A 27,621-nucleotide genomic window follows, 5' to 3' on the forward strand; every position below is an offset into this window, starting at 1 on the left:
GACACTGCATCAGACACTGGATCAGACACTGGATCAGACACTGGATCAGAATGCTTCAAGGCTAGAAGCAGCTAGACAGAAACTGCTAGACAGAAGCTATCACCGGCGTCTGTGTAATGCACTGAGACAGAATATAACAAGGATTTCTTCCAATCACAGCAGGGACCCTGATTAATTATGTCGTGCAGCTGCCCTGTTGCACGACTCCAAACTGATAGGTGTAATTAACAGACAGGTGAGGCCAAACACATGGAAACAGGCTTCAATTACACAGACTCACCACCAGCAGCAAACAAGAGTCTTCTAAACCAGAGCAAAGGAAATCCTGGCCTGCGAGAGAACTATAACATAAAATACATAGGGGTATATGCAATTGCGGTCAAATTCCGGCTGGAATTCGACCGTTTTTAAATTCAACACAATTCAACAGTCGAATCCCAGCCGCCGGGACCCGAATTCGACATATTCAATAAAAAACGGATTCGACAGTCCCGCTGTCGAAAAACGGACCAATTGACGGATAGTGTGCGTCCTGGATTCGACTTTTTGGACGGCACAAAAATGTTTCAAAAACCCAGAAAAAATTGCGTGGGGTCCCCCCTCCTAAGCATAACCAGCCTCGGGCTCTTTGAGCCGGTCCTGGTTGTAAAAATACGGGGGGGAAATTGACAGGGGATCCCTCGTATTTTTACAACCAGCACTGGGCTCTGCGTCCGGTCCTGGTGCTAAAAATACGGGGGACAAAAAGCGTAGGGGTCCCCCGTATTTTTAAAACCAGCACCGGGCTCCACTAGTCAGGGAGATAATGCCACAGCCGGGGGACACTTTTATATCGGTCCCTGCGGCCCTGGCATTAAATCACTAACTAGTCACCCTTGGCCGGGGTACCCTGGAGGAGTGGGGACCCCTTAAATCAAGGGGTCCCCCCTCCAGCCACCCAAGGGCCAGGGGTGAAGCCCGAGGCTGTCCCCCCCATCCATGGGCTGCAGATGGGGGGCTGATAGCCTTGTGTCAAATAAAAGAATATTGTTTTTTGCAGCAGAACTACAAGTCCCAGCAAGCCTCCCCCGCAAGCTGGTACTTGGAGAACACAAGTACCAGCATGCGGGGGGGGGGGGGAACGGGCCCGCTGGTACCTGTAGTTCTACTGCAAAAAAAATACCCAAATAAAAACAGTACACGCACACCGTGAAAGTAAAACTTTATTACATACATGCCGACACACACATACTTACCTATGTTCACACGCCGACTCTGTCCACTTCTCGAAGTAGAATCCACGGTGTACCTGAAAATAAAATTGTACTCACCAAAATCCAGTGTAGCTTGTGTCCTGTTCTTTTTTGTAATCCACGTACTTGGATTACGTGGGACCCCTTTCCCCGAATGCCGGGACCCCCCGTGACTCCTGTCACAGAGGGTCCCTTCAGCCAATCAGGGAGTGCCACGTCGTGGCACTATCCTGATTGGCTGTGCTCGTCTGAGCTGTCAGATGGCGCATTGCACAGCCGCTCCATTATCTTCAATGATGGGAACTTTGCGGTCACCTCACCGCAGCCCATGGATGGGGGGGGACAGCCTCGGGCTTCACCACTGGCCCTTGGGTGGCTGGAGGGGGGAGACCCCTTGATTTAAGGGGTCCCCACTCCTCCAGGGTACCCCGGCCAGGGATGACTAGTTGGGGATTTAATGCCAGGGCCGCAGGGACCGATATAAAAGTGTCCCCCGGCTGTGGCATTATCTCTGACTAGTGGAGCCCGGTGCTGGTGTTAAAAATACGGGGGACCCCTACGTTTTTTGGCCCCCGTATTTTTGGTACCAGGACCGGATGCAGGGCCCGGTGCTGGTTGTGAAAATACGGGGGATCCCCTGTCAATTTCCCCCCCGTATTTTTACAACCAGGACCGGCTCAAAGAGCCCGAGGCTGGTTATGCTTAGGAGGGGGGACCCCACGCATTTTTTTTCTTGATTATAACCCATTCCCACCCCTTCCCACTGAAAACCATGCTCTGATCTCTCCATATTATTTTAGTCAGTTAAAAATAAATATATATTCTTTTAAAAAATATATAAATAATACTTGTGTCTCCTAATAGACAAACCAAGTACATAATCCCTTCTAATATAAATAGATATGCTATTAGCAATAAAAAAAAACACACAAAAAAAACATGTTTTTTCAAAATTTTTGATTAGATTCCGACCGCAATGTGAGGCTGAATGAAATTGACGAAATTACTGTCGAAAAGCACTGTTGTCGAATCAACATTCTTCAATTGAATATACTTTTGTCGAAAAGCCGCATTTTTACCATTGCAGAGATGTCGAATTTGACAGCTGTCGAATTTCAAAAAGTCGAATCTGAAACGTCCGTTTTTTTGTCGAAAAGTACTGTATTGCATTGTTTTTTTGTTTTTTTTTTGGTGTCGAAAATGCCCCGTTTTTCGACATTTGCGGCAATTCGACCGCAATTGCATATACCCCATAAATGGAAAACAGGAATGAACCACTACTTGTGGTTCATAACAGTACCCTCTCCTTAAGGGTGGGCTCCGGACACCCCATGACACCCACGGGGAACAGAAACAGAAGTATAACATAAAATACATGACCAAAATGCAAAACAGGAATGAGCCACTGCCGTGGCTCATAACAGATCCTTTGTGACAGGGCTCCGTGTCGACCAGGAGTTGACTTCCACACTATTTTCTCCGCGTCGGGGAGAGAATAACCATTCGGACTCCTTGAGAGGATCGAAGACCAACTCATCACGGCCGACCTAGAGCTTAATCAACAGAGCGACCAGCACATGAGAAGAAATACTATTACTTCAGCATTCATGAATATACATAAAGTAATACACAATATAACACACATATCCTAAAAACATATACATAAGTGGATTGTCTGGACCCGTCAGGTCCATAGTGACAGTAATGTGTTCTGAATGTGTATGACCATGTACTGACATGCCCTAGTTGTGGATCTACCAGGAACATTTTGGTCGACAGAAAACCTAGTATTCGTCGACAGCAGGGAAAATTGAGCAGGCAAAAATAACATTCTTGGAACCCCGAGGGGTCTGAGGGAAGCATACTTATATAATTTCAATAACACTCCCCCCACATATACCTATAAATACATATACAGGTCTAAGGCATGTAAAGCGTGTTAATTTTCACCCAATAATTACAGTTGATGCCGACAGGGCACCCACATACGACTGTGTCTCCCATACCTTCTTTTACAAACATACAACTACCGACCTGTTGATACTGCATCTTCCGAACCAAGTACCAACAGGCGTCGGCGATGCCGACAGTGATCCCCACAGCTGCTTGTGACAGAGCCCTCACACATATCGACATATGTCGACTAAACACTATAGTGGGTAATCTTGACAGGAAAACACAGAGGTACATGCACCACAACAATGAAAAATACGGCCATTACTGAAAATAGTGTTATATTACTTTCCATATAGCACTAAACACTGTGCCCCCACTCATTTGTACAGTATACATAATCTTGGCGGGGACCTGGAGGAAAAATGGCGCTGAAACAGTTGTGAGGGCTAAGCTCCGCCCCTTCCCGGTGCGCTTAAGCCCCACTAAATATATACATATAAATATATAATGTGCTGGGGGGTCCACATACAACGCTTACACGCTGTATATGTACATACATCGCTGCCCAGGGCGCCCCCCCTGCGCCCTGCACCCTCGTAAGCCGTTGATGTGTGGGAGCAATGGCGCGCGGCGGGACCGCTGCCTTACACTGGCGGGGTATCGTACCCGGTGCTTGGGCACCCAGTATGTCCCCCAGGCAGCTATTTTGACCCTCAGTAACCTGCTGCCCAGGGCGCTCCCCCCCCAGCGCCCTGCACCCTGCCAGAGACGTTGGTGTATGGGAGCATGGAGCGCAGCGCTACCGCTGCTGTTACCTCCGTTACTGAAGTCTTCTGCCGTCACCGAAGTCTTCTTTTCTTCCAATACTCACCCGGCTTCTTTCTTCTGACGGCGCGGCTCTGGGAACAAGCAGCTAGGCGCACCAAGTGATCGAACCTTCTGGAGCTAATGGTGTCCAGTAGCCTAAGAAGCAGAGTCCTTAAACTCTCAGAAGTAGGTCTGTTTCTCTCCCCTCAGTCCCACGATGCAGGGAGCCTGTAGCCAGCAGGTCTCCCTGAAAATAAAAAACCTAACATAAGTCTTTTAGAGAAACTCTGTAGAGCTCCCCTAGTGTGTGTCCAGTCTCTCCTGGGCACAAAGTCTAAGTGAGGTCTGGAGGAGGGGCATAGAGGGAGGAGCCAGTTCACACCCATTCAAAGTCTTATAGTGTGCCCATGTCTCCTGCGGATCCCGTCTATACCCTATGGTCCTTACGGAGTCCCCAGCATCCTCTAGGACGTTTGAGAAAAAAGAATATTGTTTTTTTTGTGGTAGAACTACAAGTCCCAGCAAGCTGGTACTTGGAGAACCACAAGTACCAGCATGCGGGGAAATAACGGGCCTGTTGGTACCTGTAGTTCTACCACAAAAAAATACACCCAAAAAAACACAACACACACACCGTGAAAGTAAAACTTTATTTTACATACATGCACACTTACACACTCACATACTTACCTATTGTGCCACGGAGCCCCTCGGCCCCCTTGTCCAGTAGAATCCACGGGGTACCCGTCAAATAAAAATTATACTTACAACCAATCCTGTGTAGATCTGTCCTCTTCTTATCCGACGTAATCCACGGACTTGAATAAAAAAACAAACCGGAAACCCGATCCACGCAACTAAAGGGGTCCCATGTTTACACATGTTTACACATGGAACCCCTTTCCCCGAATTTCGGGACCCCCCGTGACTTCTGTCACTGAAGGTCCCGCCAGCCAATCAGGGAGCGCCACGTCATGGCGCTCTCCTGATTGGCTGTGCGCTCCTAGCCTGTCAATCAGGAGGAGCGCACTGGCTAGAATGGAGGAGAGCGCTCCTCCAGTCTACTTAATGATGGGAACTTTGCGGTCTGCAAAGTTAATTGGGGTCACCCACAACATATAAAACCGGGATGGGCAATGAACGCCCCCCCCAGGCAGATTTGTTCCTGTAATTTGAAACACATGTTTAAAATGCTTGCGGATACGTTATGTTACAGTCAGATAGGTAGATACATAATAGTAGGCGCCAGACTTAAGGCCGGAGGTTAGAAAAAAAAATGTCTTGTCTAGCCACAATTCCAGGACAAAGATATAAATTGTTGCAGGTATTACTCTCATGTATATATCCCAGATTCCAGTACATTGCACCTACTAGCTGTGTATATCCCAGATTCCTGAACATTGCACCTACTAGCTGTGTATATCCCAGATTCCTGTACATTGCACCTACTAGCTGTATATAGCCCAGATTCCTGTACATTGCACCTACTAGCTGTGTATAGCCCAGATTCCTGTACATTGCACCTACTAGCTGTATATATCCCAGATTCTTGTACATTGCACCTACTAGCTGTATATAGCCCAGATTCCTGTACATTGCACCTACTAGCTGTATATATCCCAGATTCTTGTACATTGCACCTACTAGCTGTATATAGCCCAGATTCCTGTACATTGCACCTGCTAGCTGTGTATAGCCCAGATTCCTGTACATTGCACCTACTAGCTGTATATATCCCAGATTCTTGTACATTGCACCTACTAGCTGTATATATCCCAGATTCCTGTACATTACACCTACTAGCTGTATATATTCCAGTTTCTTGTACATTGCACCTACTAGCTAGCTGTATATATATCCCCGATTCCTCACCATTGTACCTACTAGCTGTATATAGCCCAGATTCCTGTATATTGCACCTACTAGCTGTATATATCCCAGATTCCTGTACATTGCACCTACTAGCTGTATATATCCCAGATTCCTGTACATTGCACCTACTAGCTGTATATAGCCCAGATTCCTGTACATTGCACCTACTAGCTGTATATATCCCAGATTCCTGTACATTGCACCTACTAGCTGTATATATCCCAGATTCCTGTACATTGCAGATACTAGCTGTATATATCCCAGATTCCTGTACATTGCACCTACTAGCTGTATATATCCCAGATTCCTGTACATTGCACCTACTAGCTGTATATATCCCAGATTCCTGTACATTGCACCTACTAGCTGTATATATCCCAGATTCCTGTACATTGCACCTACTAGCTGTATATAGACCAGATTCCTGTACATTGCACCTATTAGCTGTATCTAGCCCAGATTCCTGTACATTGCACCTACTAGCTGTATATATCCCAGATTCCTGTACATTGCACCTACTAGCTGTATATATCCCAGATTCCTGTACATTGCACCTACTAGCTGTATATATCCAGATTCCTGTACAGCTAGTAGGTGCAATGTACAGGAATCTGGGCTAGATACAGCTAATAGGTGCAATGTACAGGAATCTGGGCTATATAGCTGTATATAGCCCAGATTCCTGTACATTGCACCTACTAGCTGTATATATCCCAGATTCCTCACCATTGCACCTACTAGCTGTATATATCCCAGATTCCTGTACATTGCACCTACTAGCTGTATATATCCCAGATTCCTGTACATTGCACCTACTAGCTGTATATATCCCAGATTCCTCATCATTGCACCTACGAGCTGTGTATATCCCAGATTCCTGTAAATTGCACCTACTAGCTGTATATAGCCCAGATTCCTGTACATTGCACCTACTAGCTGTACATATTCCAGATTTCATTCCTTGTAAAGTAACAGCGCAGCTCATTTTGCTATTTTAAAAAACATAATATTTGTTGTGTTGAATGAAATTTTCCTTTGAACCTTCCGCTCTTTCAGTGTTAGCATCCGGGAGCTGAAGACAATCCTTCCACAGATCAACTTTAAAGTGGTCAGCAGTAAATGGCTGAAAGACAAGCTGGTGGTAACTATTGTGCATTATATTACACACAGCCCTCCCGCCGCGCCAGGAGTTGTGTCAAGCAATTCTTCCGTTGTGTCTTATTTTGCTGCAGGACATCGGGATTCCCAAAGACGATCTCAGCTTTGAGCATTTACATTTGTTTTACAAAAATCTCATGTTTGATCAGCAGAAATCGGTAAGTGTCTACCAACTGATTACTAGCTTCTAATAGGAAATCAATACTTCGCCCTCCCCTCTGTACTTACTGTAAAACTGTTATTAAAGTCCCAGGTTTAAAGCTTGAAGTACAAATAAATTCACTTGAACCTGACAATGTATTTATTTATGATGTATTAAGCCTTGGAGAGTGATACATTTCATGGTGCAACCAATCAGCTCCTAACTGTCATTTTTCAAACACAGCCTGTAACATGACAGTTGGGAGCTGATTGCTTGGTACTTTATCTCTCTCCAAGGCTCAGACTCCACCGTAACTGCTGTGGTTTATGAAGATCCCAGGTCTATGAAATGAAGGTCTCTGTCATTTGTTAGAATAATAACAATATTAGACACACACGTTACAATACACTTTTATTTCTTATTTTGGTAGTTATTCAGGTCACGTCATTAACCGATGCGACCGCAATATCCCCGTTGGCAGCTCTAGTGCGGACACGCAGGTCTTGTCTTGCGCGTGCGCTAGCAATCAATGCGATCTGATTGCATTGGCTACGAACACATCTGCCTGGTTGACAGCCAGAGGTGGTTGCGGGGAGGGTGGGGGCAACGTTGCGGGGGGACGGCCTGGGCAAAACGAGGGCAGGGCGTCTGCAACACATGCAGCCGCTCTGATCATGAAAATGGCGGTGGATCACCTGCATACGCAGCCTAACTGCGGCTGCAGGGGGTCATCCAAGATTGCTGCAAAGTTAAGTTGTGGTCGCAGCCACCGGGCAGCCCCCAGCGTGCGATAGAAAGCTAAAAAGCAGACTCTGCAATCCTTACTGAATGACCCCCTTAAAACGGTCTTATTTGAGGTTGTAATGCCCAGGGCCGCAGAGATCAGCACAGGGTCCGAATGAAGGAAGTCATGGCTAAATCCTCAGGGAGTGACAACATAGGCTACAAAACCCTCCAAAACAAAACCAAAGCTGCCCTGTGCCCGGGTAATTAGGATCTGCCCTCCTCTCTGCCACTCTTGACCCCCATGGTTATGGCCCAAGCTCAGGGCCCATTTGCCAGCTCACCACATTCATCGTTCATCCATTATATAACTGACAATGTAACGTATATTCTTCTCTCTTCAGATTCTGAATGAGTTTCGGAAAGATTCTTCTGTATTTATTTTGGGGTAAGGATACTTATTTACATCCGTCAGGTCACCCCGGGCTTAGAGTGTGGATGGATGTATATGAAAAACCGTTTCAAATTCTGTGCATCTAAATCACTGTGCAAGGACTAGCAGGGAAAAGTAGCAATTGAACTACAATGTAATTGATTGAAAAAATCTAAATAAAGTCATACATAACTGTAGCAGCACATTGTCCCCTCTACTCCCTGTAGCAGCACATTGTCCCCTCTCCCTTGTGTAGCAGCACATTGTCCCCTCTCCTCCCTGTAGCAGCACATTGTCCCCTCTCCCTCGTGTAGCAGCACATTGTCCCCTCTCACCCTGTAGCAGCACATTGTCCCCTCTCCCTCGTGTAGCAGCACATTGTCCCCTCTCCTCCCTGTAGCAGCACATTGTCCCCTCTCCCTCGTGTAGCAGCACATTGTCCCCTCTCCTCCTTGTACCAGCACATTGTCCCCTCTCCCTTGTGTAGCAGCACATTGTCCCCTCTCCCCCCTGTAGCAGCATATTGTCCCCTCTCCTTCATGTAGCAGCACATTGTCCCCTATCTCCCGTGTAGCAGCACATTGTCCCCTCTCCCCCGTGTAGCAGCACATTGTCCCCTCTCCTCCGTATAGTATCACATTGTCCCCTCTCCCTCATGTACCAGCACATTGTCCCCTATCCTCTGTGTAGCATCACATTGTCCCCTCTCCTCCATGTAGCAGCACATTGTCCCCTCTCCTCCCTGTAGCAGCACATTGTCCCCTCTCTCCCCTGTAGCAGCACATTGTCCCCTCTCCCCCGTGTAGCAGCACATTGCCTCCCCCTCCTCGTGTAGCAGCACATTGTCCCCTCTCCCCCGTGTAGCAGCACATTGTCCCCTCCCCCGTGTAGCAGCACATTGTCCCCTCTTCCCCGTGTAGTAGCACATTGTCCCCTCTCTCCCCTGTAGCAGCACATTGTCCCCTCTCCCCCGTGTAGCAGCACATTGTCTCCCCTTCCCCGTGTAGCAGCACATTGTCCCCTCTGCCCTATGTGTCTGCACATTGTCCCCTCTCCTCCGTGTAGCAGCACATTGTGCTCTCTCCCCCATGTAGCAGCACATTTTCCCCTCTCCCCCGTGTAGCAGCACATTGTCCCCTCTCCCCGATGTAGCAGCACATTGTCCCCTCTCCCCCGTGTAGCAGCACATTGTCTCCCCCTCCTCGTGTAGCAGCACATTGTCCCCTCTCCCCTGTGTAGCAGCACATTGTCCCCTCTCCCCCGTGTAGCAGCACATTGTCCCCTCTCCCCCGTGTAGCAGCACATGGTCTCCCCCATGTAGCAGCACATTGTCCCTTCTGCCCTATGTATCTGCACATTGTCCCCTCTCTTCCATGTAGCAGCACATTGTCCCCTCTCCCCATGTAGCAGCACATTGTCCCCTCTCCCCAGTGTAGCAGCACATTGTCTCCTCTCTCCCATGTAGCAGCACATTATCCTCTCTCCCCCGTGTAGCCGCACATTGTCCCCTCTCCTCTGTCTAGCAGCACATTGTCCCCTCTCCACCATGTAGCAGCACATTGTCCCCTCTCTCCCGTGTAGCAGCACATTGTCCCCTCTCCCCCATGTAGCAGCACATTGTCCCCTCTCCCCCGTGTAGCAGCACATTGTCCCCTCTCCACTGTGTAGTAGCACATAGTCCTCTCTCCCCCATGTAGCAGCACATTGTCCCATCTCCCCCATGTAGCAGCACATTGTCCCCTCTCCCCCATGTAGCAGCACATTGTCCCTTCTCCCCAATGTAGCAGCACATTGTCCCCTCTACCATGTAGCAGCACATTTCCCCCTCTCCCCCGTGTAGCAGCACATTGCCCCCCCCCCTCCCCCATGTAGCAGCACATTGCCCCCTCTCCTCCGTGTAGCATCACATTGTCTCCTCTCCCCCACGTAGCAGCACATTGTCCCTTTTCCCCCATGTAGCAGCACTTCAGACTGACCTCACTGATGAATACTATAGTTAGGGGTCTATTCATGAAGCAGTGAAAAGAGTGGAGAAGTGAGCCAGTGGAGAAGTTGCCCATGGCAACCAATCAACATTGAAGTAACAGTTATAATTTGTATACTATAAAATGATACATAGCAGCTGATTGGTTGCCATGGGAAACGTCTCCACTTTTATCACTGCTTAGTGGTATGTCCCCCTCATGTATGGGCTTTAAAGAAATCCGCTAATAAAACCTCAAGAAAAATTGCAGTATTTGTGGAAAACCTGCTTTATTTCTGGGCCTCTCTTTCTCTGTGTATAGTATTAGTGTATGTGTAATAAGGACAGAGCGTCCTGATGGGTGAATTGACAATTGTGTTGTATATTTCAGAAATGTTGACCATTCGGATGCGTCTGCCATTCATTTACATGATTTTCAAAGGTTTTTACAGCACGAACAACAGGTGAGGGGGTGAAACGCGCTGTGCTATCTTATGTCTGTGCTCTGTGGAATTAGCTGGGGCACCAGCCCAAGGGTTTCATTAGAATAATATAACAGTATAATCACTTTGCAGGCTTTAGCCTCGTATGTGTTGGTGGGTGCTTCGTCATTCAGGGGGCTGTTGGAAGTGTGATATCAGATTGTGTCCCTGTGTCTGCACTGCATTATAGATAAAGCTGTGCACTTCAATAACTGGACAGCTCCTCTTTATCACTAAGGGGTCTATTCATGTAGCAGTGAAAAGTGTGGAGAAATGAGCCAGTGGAGAAGTTGCCCATGGCAACCAATCAGCATTGGTGTAACATTTATAATTTGCATACTATACAGTTGTACGGAGCAGCTGATTGGTTGCCATGGGCAACTTCTCCATGGGCTCACTTCACTCTTTTCACTGCTTCATGAATAGACCCTTATATCGCTATAAATGAATTAGAGGCATGAGGCATATAATTATAATATACACACTCTATTCTGTATTAGAGCATTGTCAGCTTAATAGAGAAAACACGTATTAATGTTAATAAAAGAGATTTATTTTACATGAGGGTGACACAAAATGTCCACTTACCTGTCCGCTAAGCCGTTGTCTCTTCATCTAGAAGGAGAAAGTAAAAAGAAAATATGACTGACTAGACTGTATTAACTTAACTTGCGCCCAATGGGTTCAATTCAATTAGGAGAGAGTTATATCTCTTTTCCACCAAAGTCCTGGGTCAGACCCAGCATGCTCCCACTGCAGCGCGACCCGGGAAATTCCTGTGTCGGCGCCATTCACACTGTACCCGGGTGCAGTGCCGGCGCCTGGAGATGACATAATCTCCAAGCGCTGGAAACTACAGATTTCTCCTTAATGCTGGATCAGAGCGGAATGGCGACCTGCAGGGTGCGGCGGTGTCTGATAAGACATGGGCAGGGAAAGATTGCAGCCTCCCTGCATGAAGCAGGGCTTGGGTAGGGGGGTCATTCCGAGTTGTTCGCTCGCTAGCAGTTTTTAGCAGTCGTGCAAACTTAGCAGAAGTGCGAACGAAAGGATCGCAGAGCGACTACAAAAAAAAATTGTGCAGTTTCAGAGTAGCTTCAGACCTACTCAGCGCTTGCGATCACTTCAGACTGTTCAGTTCCTGTTTTGACGTCACAAACACGCCCTGCGTTCGCCCAGCCACGTCAGCGTTTTTCCTGGCACACCTGCATTTTTCCAACACTCCCTGAAAACGGTCAGTTGACACCCAGAAACGCCCTCTTTCTGTCAATCACTCTGCGGTCAGCAGTGCGACTGAAAAGCTTCGCTACACCTTGTGTGAAACTACATCGGCCGTTGTGAAAGTGCGTTGCGCGTGCGCATTGCACCGCATACGCATGCGCAGAAGTTCCGTTTTTTTTGCATCATCGCTGTGCAGCGAACATTTTCAGCTAGTGATCAACTCGGAATGACCCCAAATGTGCAAACACCAGTGGGTTTTTCAAGGCAGTGGGAAAGGGGGTATTGGTTTCATGAAACTGGCATACATCGCACAAATGCACGCACCTGAGAAATACGAGATCCATCTAGAAAGCCAATTCGCTGTACTTGCGACAAGGTTGTGCGACCACAAAATGCAACCTGGGAGAAGTGTATGGAAAAGTGACAACTGAGATAGCAGGACCGTGTACAAGGCTGGTAGTGGCCATAAGGAAAGTGATGATTTTTGCACTTTTTATTAATGGTTGATAAATGATAGCCAGCAAGTGTGTCTCACAAATGTAAAGTCTCACCAGCATTTTGGGCCACAGAAACGTGTCTGGGGGTAATTCAGACCTGATAGTAGATGTGCGATAAAAACACATCTCTACGATCAAATTCTTAGACATGTGGGCGGACGCCCAGCACAGGGCAAGTCCGCCCCGCATGCCGATTGTAGCCCCTCCCACCACAGACATGCGAAAAGCATCTCACGCCGACGATGCTTTTGGAAGTTTCGAGTAGCGGAAGGCAGGCGGCTACTCGTTTCGGGGCGCAGCGGCTGTGTGTGACATTTTATAGACCGTATATACTCGAGTATAAGTCGACCCGAATATAAGCCGAGGCACCTAATTTTACCACAAAAACCTGGGAACACTTATTGACTCGAGTATAAGCCTAGGGTGGGAAATGCAGCTCTAGCCGTACACAGCCCTCAGTGCCAGATATGCCCCCACAGTGCCAGATATGCCCCACAGTGCCAGATGTGCCCCACAGTGCCAGATGTGCCCCACAGTGCCAGATGTGCCAGATATGCCCCACAGTGCCAGATATGCCCTCATACTGCCAGATATGCCCCACAGTGCCAGATATGCCCTCATGCTGCCAGATACGCCCCACAGTGCCAGATATGCCCTCATGCTGCCAGATATGCCCCACAGTGCCAGATATGCCCCACAATGCCAGATGTGCCAGATATGCCCCCACAGTGCCAGATATGCCCTCATACTGCCAGATATGCCCCACAGTGCCAGATGTGCCCCACAATGCCAGATGTGCCAGATATGCCCCCACAGTGCCAGATATGCCCCACAGTGTTAGATATGCCCCACAGTGCCAGATGTGCCAGATATGCCCCACAGTGCCAGATATGCCCTCATACTGCCAGATATGCCCCGCAGTGCCAGATATGCCCTCATACTGCCAGATATGCCCCACAGTGCCAGATATGCCCCACAATGCCAGATGTGCCAGATATGCCCCCACAGTGCCAGATATGCCCCACAGTGCCAGATATGCCCCACAATGCCAGATGTGCCAGATATGCCCTCATGCTGCCAGATATGCCCCACAGTGCCAGATGTGCCAGATATGCCCCACAGTGCCAGATATGCCCTCATACTGCCAGATATGCCCCACAGTGCCAGATATGCCCCCACAATGCCAGATATGCCCTAATGCTGCCAGATATGCCCCACAGTGCCAGATATGCCCCACAGTGCCAGATGTGCCAGATATGCCCCACAGTGCCAGATATGCCCTCATACTGCCAGATATGCCCCACAGTGCCAGATATGCCCCACAGTGCCAGATGTGCCAGATATGCCCCACAGTGCCAGATATGCCCTCATACTGCCAGATATGCCCCACAGTGCCAGATATGCCCCACAATGCCAGATATGCCCTCATGCTGCCAGATATGCCCCACAGTGCCAGATGTGCCCCACAGTGCCAGATGTGCCAGATATGCCCCACAGTGCCAGATATGCCCTCATACTGCCAGATATGCCCCACAGTGCCAGATATGCCCCCACAGTGCCAGATATGCCCCACAGTGCCAGATGTGCCAGATATGCCCCACAGTGCTAGATATGCCCCACTGTGCCAGATGTGCCAGATATGCCCCACAGTGCCAGATATGCCCTCATACTGCCAGGTATGCCCCTCAGTGCCAGATATGCCCTCATGCTGCCAGATATGCCCCACAGTGCCAGATATGCCCCACAGTGCCAGATATGCCCCACAATGCCAGATGTGCCCTCATACTGCCAGATATGCCCACAGTGCCAGATATGCCCCACAGTGCCAGATGTGCCAGATATGCCCCACAGTGCCAGATATGCCCTCATACTGCCAGATATGCCCCACAGTGCCAGATATGCCCCACAGTGCCAGATATGCCCCACAGTGCCAGATATGCCCCACAGTGCTAGATATGCCCCACTGTGCCAGATGTGCCAGATATGCCCCACAGTGCCAGATATGCCCTCATACTGCCAGATATGCCCCTCAGTGCCAGATATGCCCTCATGCTGCCAGATATGCCCCACAGTGCCAGATATGCCCCACAGTGCCAGATATGCCCCCACAATGCCAGATATGCCCTAATGCTGCCAGATATGCCCCACAGTGCCAGATATGCCCCACAGTGCCAGATGTGCCAGATATGCCCCACAGTGCCAGATATGCCCTCATACTGCCAGATATGCCCCACAGTGCCAGATATGCCCCACAGTGCCAGATGTGCCAGATATGCCCCACAGTGCCAGATATGCCCTCATACTGCCAGATATGCCCCACAGTGCCAGATATGCCCCACAATGCCAGATATGCCCTCATGCTGCCAGATATGCCCCACAGTGCCAGATGTGCCCCACAGTGCCAGATGTGCCAGATATGCCCCACAGTGCCAGATATGCCCTCATACTGCCAGATATGCCCCACAGTGCCAGATATGCCCCCACAGTGCCAGATATGCCCCACAGTGCCAGATGTGCCAGATATGCCCCACAGTGCTAGATATGCCCCACTGTGCCAGATGTGCCAGATATGCCCCACAGTGCCAGATATGCCCTCATACTGCCAGGTATGCCCCTCAGTGCCAGATATGCCCTCATGCTGCCAGATATGCCCCACAGTGCCAGATATGCCCCACAGTGCCAGATATGCCCCACAATGCCAGATGTGCCCTCATACTGCCAGATATGCCCACAGTGCCAGATATGCCCCACAGTGCCAGATGTGCCAGATATGCCCCACAGTGCCAGATATGCCCTCATACTGCCAGATATGCCCCGCAGTGCCAGATATGCCCTCATACTGCCAGATATGCCCCACAGTGCCAGATATGCCCCACAATGCCAGATGTGCCAGATATGCCCCCACAGTGCCAGATATGCCCCACAGTGCCAGATATGCCCCACAATGCCAGATGTGCCAGATATGCCCTCATGCTGCCAGATATGCCCCACAGTGCCAGATGTGCCAGATATGCCCCACAGTGCCAGATATGCCCTCATACTGCCAGATATGCCCCACAGTGCCAGATATGCCCCCACAATGCCAGATATGCCCTAATGCTGCCAGATATGCCCCACAGTGCCAGATATGCCCCACAGTGCCAGATGTGCCAGATATGCCCCACAGTGCCAGATATGCCCTCATACTGCCAGATATGCCCCACAGTGCCAGATATGCCCCACAGTGCCAGATGTGCCAGATATGCCCCACAGTGCCAGATATGCCCTCATACTGCCAGATATGCCCCACAGTGCCAGATATGCCCCACAATGCCAGATATGCCCTCATGCTGCCAGATATGCCCCACAGTGCCAGATGTGCCCCACAGTGCCAGATGTGCCAGATATGCCCCACAGTGCCAGATATGCCCTCATACTGCCAGATATGCCCCACAGTGCCAGATATGCCCCCACAGTGCCAGATATGCCCCACAGTGCCAGATGTGCCAGATATGCCCCACAGTGCTAGATATGCCCCACTGTGCCAGATGTGCCAGATATGCCCCACAGTGCCAGATATGCCCTCATACTGCCAGGTATGCCCCTCAGTGCCAGATATGCCCTCATGCTGCCAGATATGCCCCACAGTGCCAGATATGCCCCACAGTGCCAGATATGCCCCACAATGCCAGATGTGCCCTCATACTGCCAGATATGCCCACAGTGCCAGATATGCCCCACAGTGCCAGATGTGCCAGATATGCCCCACAGTGCCAGATATGCCCTCATACTGCCAGATATGCCCCACAGTGCCAGATATGCCCCACAGTGCCAGATATGCCCCACAGTGCCAGATATGCCCCACAGTGCTAGATATGCCCCACTGTGCCAGATGTGCCAGATATGCCCCACAGTGCCAGATATGCCCTCATACTGCCAGATATGCCCCTCAGTGCCAGATATGCCCTCATGCTGCCAGATATGCCCCACAGTGCCAGATATGCCCCACAGTGCCAGATATGCCCCCACAATGCCAGATATGCCCTAATGCTGCCAGATATGCCCCACAGTGCCAGATATGCCCCACAGTGCCAGATGTGCCAGATATGCCCCACAGTGCCAGATATGCCCTCATACTGCCAGATATGCCCCACAGTGCCAGATATGCCCCACAGTGCCAGATGTGCCAGATATGCCCCACAGTGCCAGATATGCCCTCATACTGCCAGATATGCCCCACAGTGCCAGATATGCCCCACAATGCCAGATATGCCCTCATGCTGCCAGATATGCCCCACAGTGCCAGATGTGCCCCACAGTGCCAGATGTGCCAGATATGCCCCACAGTGCCAGATATGCCCTCATACTGCCAGATATGCCCCACAGTGCCAGATATGCCCCCACAGTGCCAGATATGCCCCACAGTGCCAGATGTGCCAGATATGCCCCACAGTGCTAGATATGCCCCACTGTGCCAGATGTGCCAGATATGCCCCACAGTGCCAGATATGCCCTCATACTGCCAGGTATGCCCCTCAGTGCCAGATATGCCCTCATGCTGCCAGATATGCCCCACAGTGCCAGATATGCCCCACAGTGCCAGATATGCCCCACAATGCCAGATGTGCCCTCATACTGCCAGATATGCCCACAGTGCCAGATATGCCCCACAGTGCCAGATGTGCCAGATATGCCCCACAGTGCCAGATATGCCCTCATACTGCCAGATATGCCCCACAGTGCCAGATATGCCCCCACAGTGCCAGATATGCCCCACAGTGCCAGATATGCCCCACAGTGCTAGATATGCCCCACTGTGCCAGATGTGCCAGATATGCCCCACAGTGCCAGATATGCCCTCATACTGCCAGATATGCCCCTCAGTGCCAGATATGCCCTCATGCTGCCAGATATGCCCCACAGTGCCAGATATGCCCCACAGTGCCAGATATGCCCCCACAATGCCAGATATGCCCTAATGCTGCCAGATATGCCCCACAGTGCCAGATATGCCCCACAGTGCCAGATGTGCCAGATATGCCCCACAGTGCCAGATATGCCCTCATACTGCCAGATATGCCCCACAGTGCCAGATATGCCCCACAGTGCCAGATGTGCCAGATATGCCCCACAGTGCCAGATATGCCCTCATACTGCCAGATATGCCCCACAGTGCCAGATATGCCCCACAATGCCAGATATGCCCTCATGCTGCCAGATATGCCCCACAGTGCCAGATGTGCCCCACAGTGCCAGATGTGCCAGATATGCCCCACAGTGCCAGATATGCCCTCATACTGCCAGATATGCCCCACAGTGCCAGATATGCCCCCACAGTGCCAGATATGCCCCACAGTGCCAGATGTGCCAGATATGCCCCACAGTGCTAGATATGCCCCACTGTGCCAGATGTGCCAGATATGCCCCACAGTGCCAGATATGCCCTCATACTGCCAGGTATGCCCCTCAGTGCCAGATATGCCCTCATGCTGCCAGATATGCCCCACAGTGCCAGATATGCCCCACAGTGCCAGATATGCCCCACAGTGCCAGATGTGCCCTCATACTGCCAGATATGCCCACAGTGCCAGATATGCCCCACAGTGCCAGATGTGCCAGATATGCCCCACAGTGCCAGATATGCCCTCATACTGCCAGATATGCCCCACAGTGCCAGATATGCCCCCACAGTGCCAGATATGCCCCACAGTGCCAGATATGCCCCACAGTGCTAGATATGCCCCACTGTGCCAGATGTGCCAGATATGCCCCACAGTGCCAGATATGCCCTCATACTGCCAGATATGCCCCTCAGTGCCAGATATGCCCTCATGCTGCCAGATATGCCCCACAGTGCCAGATATGCCCCACAATGCCAGATGTGCCAGATATGCCCTCATACTGCCAGATATGCCCACAGTGCCAGATATGCCCCACAGTGCCAGATGTGCCAGATATGCCCCACAGTGCCAGATATGCCCTCATGCTGCCAGATGTGCCAGATATGCCCCACAGTGCCAGATATGCCCCACAGTGCCAGATGTGCCAGATATGCCCCACAGTGCCAGATATGCCCCCATGCTGCCAGATGTGCCAGATATGCCCCACAGTGCCAGATGTGCCAGATATGCCCCACAGTGCCAGATGTGCCCCACAGTGCCAGATGTGCCAGATATGCCCCACAGTGCCAGATATGCCCCACAGTGCCAGATATGCCCCACAGTGCCAGATATGCCCCCATGCTGCCAGATGTGCCAGATATGCCCCACAGTGCCAGATGTGCCCCACAGTGCCAGATGTGCCAGATATGCCCCACAGTGCCAGATATGCCCCACAGTGCCAGATGTGCCCCACAGTGCCAGATGTGCCAGATATGCCCCACAGTGCCAGATATGCCCCCATGCTGCCAGATGTGCCAGATATGCCCCACAGTGCCAGATGTGCCAGATATGCCCCACAGTGCCAGATGTGCCAGATATGCCCCACAGTGCCAGATGTGCCAGATATGCCCCACAGTGCCAGATACTTACCCTCCGTCGCTCCCGCACAGTCTTCTGAATGAGGGACACGGAGAGCGCAGAGCGCGGCTCTCCTGTGTCCCTCCTGCGTCTCCGGCGGCAGCGGCGTGTGTTAAAGGAAGTGCCGGTTTGTGCACTTCCTTTAACACACACACGCCGCTGCCGCCGGAGATGCAGGAGGGACACAGGAGAGCCGCGCGCTGCGCTCTCCGTGTCCCTCATTCCACTGACTCGAGTATAAGCCAATGTGGCTTTTTCAGCACAAAAAAAAGTGCTGAAAAGGTCGGCTTATACTCGAGTATATACGGTATATATATATATATATATATATACATACATACCTGCCAACATTTTACACATAAAAACGGGTGCAAAGTATGCACCGCAAAGCGCAGGTGCGTCGTACGGGTACAAAGCGGATCGTTGCTGGGCGATGGACTTAACGAAGAATCCATTTGCACAGCCGATCGCAAGGAGATTGACAGGACGAGGGTTTGTGGGTGTCAACTGACCATTTTCTGGGAGTGGTGGGGAAAATGCAGGCGTGTCCAAGCGTTTGCAGGGCGGGTTTCTGACGTCAATTCCGGGACCGGACATGCTGAAGTGATCGCAGCGGCTGAGTAAGTCCAGAGCTACTCAGAAACTGCGAAAAACTTTTTCGTCCCGCCCGGCTGCACAGGCGTTCGCACACTTGCAAAGTGAAAATACACTCCCCCATGGGCGGTGACTATGCGTTTGCACAGCTGCAAAAAGTAGCTAGTGAGCGATCAACCCAATGAGGGCCCATAACTGTACCTGCCAAAAAAGGTACAGTTGGAGGGTATATATATATATATATATATATATATATATATATATATATTTATTTGGAAATTCTGTAAGAAACACCTTGTACCCCTCTGGCAGACGTTATAGAAGAGGAGAGGGGTTATTACACGTCCCTTTGTTGCTATAATTGTTTGTGCATTTCATCATTTACACCTGACACATAAAAACGGAAGCGGATAATTTAAATGACAAAGTGGCGCGTCCCATTGTGCCCGCTGCCCGCTGATAGACACGGGGAGCTGTGACTATTCTACCATCCTGCACCGGGCAGCAGGGTGCTCCATTCAGGCTCTGCCACTATTTAACATACTCTATGCAAATTACAACAGTGCCGCCGCTGGGAGAATGATTGGTTCTCCCCTACAATGCCACCCAACGACCGTCATAATTACCCCGATAGACCAAGATTAGTTTCTGGTTCTTTCTTTGCATATGAAAATGAAATGTGCTGGCAGCAGGAGGAGGCGCGGGAGGCAGACAGGGACTGGACTGTCTTTGTCCTTGGATTTGCATTGAGTAATTAACTCCAGCGTGGCGCTTTTTATGGTTGGTCCATCCCGTAGACGGAGCACATGCTTACCTGCTATCACAGCACATCACAGGGGGGGGGGGTTTCATTTGCAGTTCCTGTGCGTACACTGATCTGTCGCTCGGCTTTCTTAACCCTTTCTCGGGGCAGGATTTACAAAGACTAATCGCGGGACATTGCACCGATGCTAATCACATATGTACTAAGGGGTTCATTCCGAGTTGTTCGCTAGCTGGTTTCGTTCGCTGTGCAGCGAAGAGGCCAAAAAACGGCACTTCTGCACATGCGGCGCAATGAGCACGCGCGACGTACTTTCACAACGACCAATGTAGTTTCACACAAGGTCTAGCGAAGCTTTTTAGTCGCACTGGTGACCGCAGAGTGATTGACATGAAGGGGGCGTTTCTGGGTGTCAACTGACCGTTTCCAGGGAGTGTTCGAAAAAACGCAGGCGTGCCAGGAAAAATGCAGGCGTGGTTAGGCGAACGCAGGGCGTGTTTGTGACGTCAAAACAGGAACTGAACAGTCTGAAGTGATCGCAAGCGCTGAGTAGGTTTTGAGCTACCCTAAAACTGCACAAAAAAACTTTGCCGTCTCTCTGCGATCCTTTCATTCGCACTTCTGCTAGCTAAAATACACTCCCAGTGGGCGGCGGCATAGCGTTTGCACGGCTGCTAAAAACTGCTAGCGAGTGAACAACTCGGAATGACCACCTAAGTTACTAACATATGCGATTGGTATCACAATGAGATGTCAGAGGCCCGCTGTGATACCTGGTGGTCCGGAGGAGAGGGTGTTGCGGGGGTCTCCTCCTCCTCCCTGCAGCCGGAAGTACACATGGCTGTGTTGCTGGGGGAGGAGGAGGTTGGGATCCGGCCGGGACTGCGATGGGGAGGCTGCCTGCAGACAGGTATGGTCGGAGGCATAAGTGGCGCTGGGCAGCGGGATGCAGTATGAAGCCATAGGCTTCTATAGGGTACCATCATAAAAAGCTGGCGATACCCTCCGCATCGAAAAACGGGCGGCCGGGGGTGAGTACATTTGAAAATGCAGTAAATACCCCAAAAACGGGGTTTTTACCGCATTTTTCTTTTGGTAAATCCCGCCCTTGATGAGAGATTGTTGGGCAGAATGTGCAATGCTTGCAGCATGCTGGGTGGTTGAGCAACAGTATGTCTGGAAGAGAAGTCAGCTTGTTCTGCTCCTTCTTATTTAGTCGTGTATTATGTAGATCAATGAGCCGACTCAGAGCTACGTGCCACAGTTCCGCTTATACTGCGTGCAGGACAGTTTTCTAACACCTAACGCCCACTTGCTGCGTCTAGAGATGGTGAATTTCCATCACTGTGTGTCTTTAGACGCCACCATCAGTCACACCCAGTGCTTAAAGTGGTCCTAGAGAGGAGGTGGAACTCACCCCCCCCCTCCCCACGGCGCCCATGTAATAAAGATATTGCGCAAGCCGTAGGCACGCGCCGCAAAAAAGGGCGCGGTCTCAAACAGAAAGAGGTGTGGTCACACAATAGTAATAATGCCCATAGTGGTAGCACCCCATAATACACATAATGCCCACAGCAGTAGTGCCCCTTATACAATGCCCACTGTACTGGTAGTGCCCCTTATATAGAGCCCATAGTAGTGGTGCCCCTTATGCAATGCCCGTAATGGTAGTGCCCCTTATGTCCCCAGGAGTGATACCCCTTATGAAGTGCCCCCTTTACAATGCCCTCATTAGTAGTGCCAACATTAGTAATGCCCTTAATGGTAATGCCCCTGTGTAGTATTGCCCCCAGTAGTAATGTTGCCTGTAGTAATGCCCCCAGTAGTTTAGTCCCCTGTAGTTTAGCCCCAGTAGTTATGCCCCCAGTGGTAATGCCCCTGCAGTTATGACCCCAGTAGTTTACCCCCCCCCCCCCTCCCTTTAGTTTAGCCTCCCAGTGGTAATGCCCCCAGTAGTTTAGCCCCAGTAGTTTGCTCCTTGTAGTTTAGCCACCAGTAGTAATGCCCCCAGTAGTAGTGCCCCCTGTAGTTTAGCCCCTGTAGTTTGCCCCCTAGTAGTTTAGCCCCTGTAGTTATGCCTCCAGTAGTTTAGCCCCTGTAGTTCAGCCCTCCAGTAGTAATGCCCCCAAGTAGTAATGCCCCTGTAGTTATGCCCTCCTGTAGTTTGCCCCCTTGTAGTTTGCCCTCAGTAGCTTGCCCCCTTGTAGTTTGCCCCAGTAATAATACCCCCCAGTAGTTTGCCCCCAGTAGATGCCCCCCAGTAGTAATGTCCCACAGTAGTTTGCCCCCCAGTAGTAATGCACACCAGTAGTTTGCCCCCCAGTAATAATGCCCCCCAGTAGTTTGCCCCCAGTAGATGCCCCCCAGTAGTAATGTCCCCCAGTAGTTTGCCCCCAGTAGATACCCCTCAGTAGTAATGCCCCCCAGTAGTTTGCCCCCAGTAGATGCTCCTCAGTAGTAATGCCCCCCAGTAGTTTGCCCCCAGTAGATGCCCCTCAGTAGTAATGCCCCCCAGTAGTTTGCCTCCAGTAGATGCCCCGCAGTAGTAATGCCCCCCAGTAAATTGCCCCCAGTAGATGCCCCCCAGTAGATGTGCCACTACAGAAAGGAAAACAAAACTCAATACTCACCAAGCCCCGCTCCCGTGTCCGACTGCTGCAGTCCTCTGGGCGTCCGCTCCTCAGCACTATGGGAGAGACGTCATAACGTCTCTCCCATAGCGCACAGTGACAGCGCCGGAAGCCGAAGCTCAGTACTGAGCTCCTGCCTCCAGCTGCCGCTGTGGAGAGAGAGCCGGGCGCCGCTGGTAACACAATCTCAGCGGTTGCCCGGCATCTCCCTGCAGCACCGGCCACGCATCGGGTTAGGTGAGCCGGAGGAGGCGGAACTACGTTCCGTCTCCAAGTGGAACTGACGGAACGCAGTTCCGCCCCTTACCAGCTCACTTTAACCCCTGGTCACACCATAGAAACTTGCCGTAGCCCTACGGAAAGTGCAGTTTCTCTTTCTGACTGTGGCGTCCTATGTGGGTGACCGTGCGTCTTTGAACGCAGCCAGTTTCAGCGACACGCCTGCCTTGCCTTCTCCACCCCGCTGTTACTTCCCATTCAAATTATTAATCAGCCCCACCCCCGATTCTGTGTCTCTGAGGGGTTCCAATGTAGAGACAGACATTGTCTAAGTTGACAGTCATTAGGTCGACCCCATATGGTCGACATGGATTAGGCCGACACTGATAATAGGTCAACATGCATTAGGCCAATACTGACACTAGGTCCACAGGTTCAAATGCTAAACATGGCAGTGGCTGACACAAGTTTTTATTTATTTTTTTGCATTTTTTTACACCTTTTTCAGACTTTTCCATCCATGTGGACTACGACTGGGAATAATAGTAACATGGCGAGCGAAGTAAACCGTGCAAGAGGACGCGGTACACTAATTAGAGTTCCCTGTGCTCTGATGGTGAAAACTACACCAAAAAAAAAAAAATGTTGCACCAAACTTTTTTGAGTTGACCATTCCTACGTCGACTTTTTCATGTGTTGACCTTTTGTATCTGTCAACATTTCCTGTGTCAACCTAATACATGTCAACCTTTTGTCAGTGTCAACCTAATGCCCTTTGTGTGAGGGAATCCTCATAAGCAGATTCGTTTCATTTGATCCTAGAGTGCTTTCATATGATTTAACTATCTGTGCTCAAGCAGGGATATCCGTAAAACCTGTACTGTTAGTGTGCCTTGATGGCCGAGGTTGGGAAACACTGCTCTAGTGCTTTATAGATATTTAATGATCACGTTTAGTGTCTTCTTTGACGTATATATGAGTTGGTGAGAAGAGCAAACTGTATGAATGTGTTTTAAGCAGCGAATGTTTCCTCACAAAGAAGAGTATTACGTTCAGCGTCACAGGCTTTTCTCTTACTGACACAGTGTATGTGAGATAAAGATGCGCTGTAGCGGTGGATATGTGTGTACTTTCTTTTCTCTTCATTATCCCAACAGGAATCCTCGGCACAAGATCTTAATAAAGTCCGTGAAATCATGACGAAATTTATAGATGACACTATGAGGGAGACGGCGGAACCCTTTCTGTATGTGGATGAGGTAAGCAGGCTGTCTGCCCCTTCTCGGATCTGCGCGTTTCCCAGCAGCGTGCCGGCAGAAGGCCTTACTTCCAATGGGCAATGACCTCCCACACTCCTCCATGATGACCTTGCATGCGCTGCAGAAGACTCCATTGGCCAACAGGAAGAGTGGATCGGAGTAAGGGGTCTATTTACTAAGCCTTGGATGGAGGTAAAGTGGACGAGATAAAGTAGCAACCAATCAGCTCCTAACTGACAGGAGCTGGTTGGCTGGTGCTTTACCTTAGTTTTACTTTTGCACGGTGTGCGTCTTAATATGTCACCCCCCCTATGCATCTAGGTGCAGATTGTAGCCCAGTGAGGCTTCTGCTGAAAGCGGAGTGCAGACAGTACAGCGGGCGATCACCCGGCTCTCTGTAAATGAGGCCCAGCGGCTGCGTTCTGTGTCTGCCCTGCGTAGTTGGCGCCTTCCAGGACACTTTCCAGCCACGTGTTGCTAGCTCGCCCTTCTCCTCATCACTGTGTCTGTGTCTCTGGCAGTTCCTGACCTACTTGTTCTCCGAAGAAAATAGCATCTGGGACGACAAGCACGAAAAGATCTCTGTCCAGGATATGAATAACCCTCTATCGCATTACTGGATCGCTTCCTCCCATAACACGTGAGTAATGATTGACGTCCGATCCTATAAATGCATCTCTGGAACCCAACATGTACAACAAAGGTCATTGCTGCTATCACACTATGGGGTAGATTTACTAAAACTTCTAAAACAGAGAATTGGTGACGTTGCCCCTAGCAACCAATCAGATGCTGTCTATCATTCCTCTATCACCTTTTATAAATGATAGCATCTGATTGGTTGCTATGAGCAACATCACCAATTTTCTGTTTTAGAAACTTTAGTAAATTCACCCCAGTGGGGTCACACTGAGAATTCCCTAGAATCTAGTGCATGTGCACTTACTGAAGGGGTGCCGCTGGGTGGTAATGGGGCTATGCAGGGTTGGATGTAGGCATGTTTGCAGGTGTATCTGTTGTACCTACTGTACTTTAGATCTGGTGCCAGGGCCGTAACTAGTTTAGGTGCCATGAAAAGTCCTCACAGCTTCTACTAATGAAAGTAATGGTGAGAAAACTCCTGAAAAAATAAGATTTTACTTACCGGTAAATCTATTTCTCGTAGTCCGTAGTGGATGCTGGGGACTCCGTAAGGACCATGGGGAATAGATGGGCTCTGCAGGAGACATGGGCACTTTAAGAAAGAATTTAGATTCTGGTATGCTCTGGCTCCTCCCTCTATGTCCCTCCTCCAGACCTCAGTTAGAGAAACTATGGCCCTCATTCCGAGTTGATCGGTCGCAAGGCGAATTTAGCAGAGTTACACACGCTAAGCCGCCGCCTACTGGGAGTGAATCTTAGCTTCTTAAAATTGCGACCGATGTATTCGCAATATTGCGATTACTAACTACTTAGCAGTTTCAGAGTAGCTTCAGACTTACTCTGCCTGTGCGATCAGTTCAGTGCTTGTCGTTCCTGGTTGACGTCACAAACACACCCAGCGTTCGCCCAGGCACTCCCACCGTTTCTCCGGCCACTCCTGCGTTTTTTCCGGAAACGGTAGCGTTTTCAGCCACACGCCCCTGAAACGCCGTGTTTCCGCCCAGTAACACCCATTTCCTGTCAATCACATTACGTTCGCCGGAGCGATGAAAAAGCCGTGAGTAAAATTACTTTCTACATAGCAAAGTTACTTGGCGCAGTCGCAGTGCGAACATTGCGCATGCGTACTAAGCGGATTTTCATTGCGATGCGATGAAAAATACCGAGCGAACAACTCGGAATGAGGGCCTATGCCCGGAAGAGCTGACAGTACAAGGAAAGGATTTTGGTAATCCAGGGCAAGATACATACCAGCCACACCAATCACATCGTATAACTTGTGATAAACTTACCCAGTCAACAGTATGAACAACAACAGAGCATCAGTTCAACCCTGATGCAACAATAACATAGCCCTTATTGCAGCAATAACTATATACAAGTATTGCAGAAGAAGTCCGCACTTGGGACGGGCGCCCAACATCCACTACGGACTACGAGAAATAGATTTACCGGTAAGTAAAATCTTATTTTCTCTAACGTCCTAGTGGATGCTGGGGACTCTGTAAAGGACCATGGGGATTATACCAAAGCTCCCAAAACGGGCGGGAGAGTGCGGATGACTCTGCAGCACCGATTGAGCAACAATAGGTCCTCATCAGCCAGGGTATCAAACTTGTAGAACTTTGCAAAAGTGTTTGAACCTTGACCAAGTATCAGCTCGGCATAGTTGTAATGCCGAGACCCCTCGGGCAGCCACCCAAGAAGAGCCCACGTTCCTAGTGGAATGGGCTTTAACCGAAGCCAAGGCTAATAGCATGACCACCTTCCACGTGAGATATTTTAACTCCACCGTGTTAAGTGGTTCAAACCAGTGTGATTTCAGGAATCTTAACACCACGTTAAGATCCCAAGGTGCCACTGGAGGCACAAAAGGAGGCTGAATATGCAGCACTCCCTTTACAAACGTCTAAACTTCTGGTAGAGAAGCCAACTCTCTTTGAAAGAAAATGGATAGGGCCGAAATCTGGACCTTAATGGAGCCCAATGTCAGGCCCAAATTCACTCCCGACTGTAGGAAGTGGAGGAAACGGCCCAGCTAGAATTCCTCTGTAGGAGCATTCCTGGCCTCACACCAAGAAACATATTTTCGCCATATACGGTGATAATGTTTAGCTGACACTTCCTTCCTAGCCTTTATCAGGGTAGGAATGACCTCGTCCGGAATGCCCTTTTCTGCTAGGATCCGGCGTTCAACCGCCATGCCGTCAAACGCAGCTGCGGTAAGTCTTGGAACAGACAGGGCCCCTGTTGCAACAGGTCCTGTCTTAGCGGGAGAGGTCACGGGTCCTCTGTGAGCATTACTTGCAGATCTGGATACCAGGTCCTTCGTGGCCAATCTGGAACAATGAGGATTGTTCTCACTCATCTTTTTCTTATTGGCCTCAGCACCTTGGTATGAGAGGAAGAGGAGGAAATACATAGACCGACTGGAACACCCACGGTGTCACCAGGGCGTCTACCGCTATTGCTTGAGGGTCTCTTGACCTGGCGCAACACCTCTGTCGTTTTTTGTTGAGGCGGGAAGCCATCATGTCCACCTGTGGCAGTTCCCACCGATATGTGATCTGTGTGAAGACTTCCTGATGAAG

At 50.1% G+C, this 27,621-nt stretch overlaps 1 protein-coding gene across 3 annotated transcripts in view; it reads left to right on the top strand.

Annotated features, from left to right (window-relative positions):
- PLCG2 (phospholipase C gamma 2) overlaps positions 1-27,621 on the top strand; it is a 391,280-nt gene that overhangs the window by 183,296 nt on the left and 180,363 nt on the right. For all 3 annotated transcript variants that reach the window (XM_063945955.1, XM_063945956.1, XM_063945957.1), the window contains exons 6-11: positions 6,864-6,948; positions 7,040-7,123; positions 8,235-8,278; positions 10,618-10,690; positions 24,287-24,388; positions 24,910-25,028. In XM_063945955.1, the coding sequence (XP_063802025.1) occupies positions 6,864-6,948; positions 7,040-7,123; positions 8,235-8,278; positions 10,618-10,690; positions 24,287-24,388; positions 24,910-25,028 (507 nt within the window). The remainder of the gene's footprint in view (positions 1-6,863; positions 6,949-7,039; positions 7,124-8,234; positions 8,279-10,617; positions 10,691-24,286; positions 24,389-24,909; positions 25,029-27,621) is intronic.

This window comes from Pseudophryne corroboree, chromosome 11, assembly GCF_028390025.1.
Source record: "Pseudophryne corroboree isolate aPseCor3 chromosome 11, aPseCor3.hap2, whole genome shotgun sequence".
Taxonomy (NCBI): Eukaryota; Metazoa; Chordata; class Amphibia; order Anura; family Myobatrachidae; genus Pseudophryne; species Pseudophryne corroboree.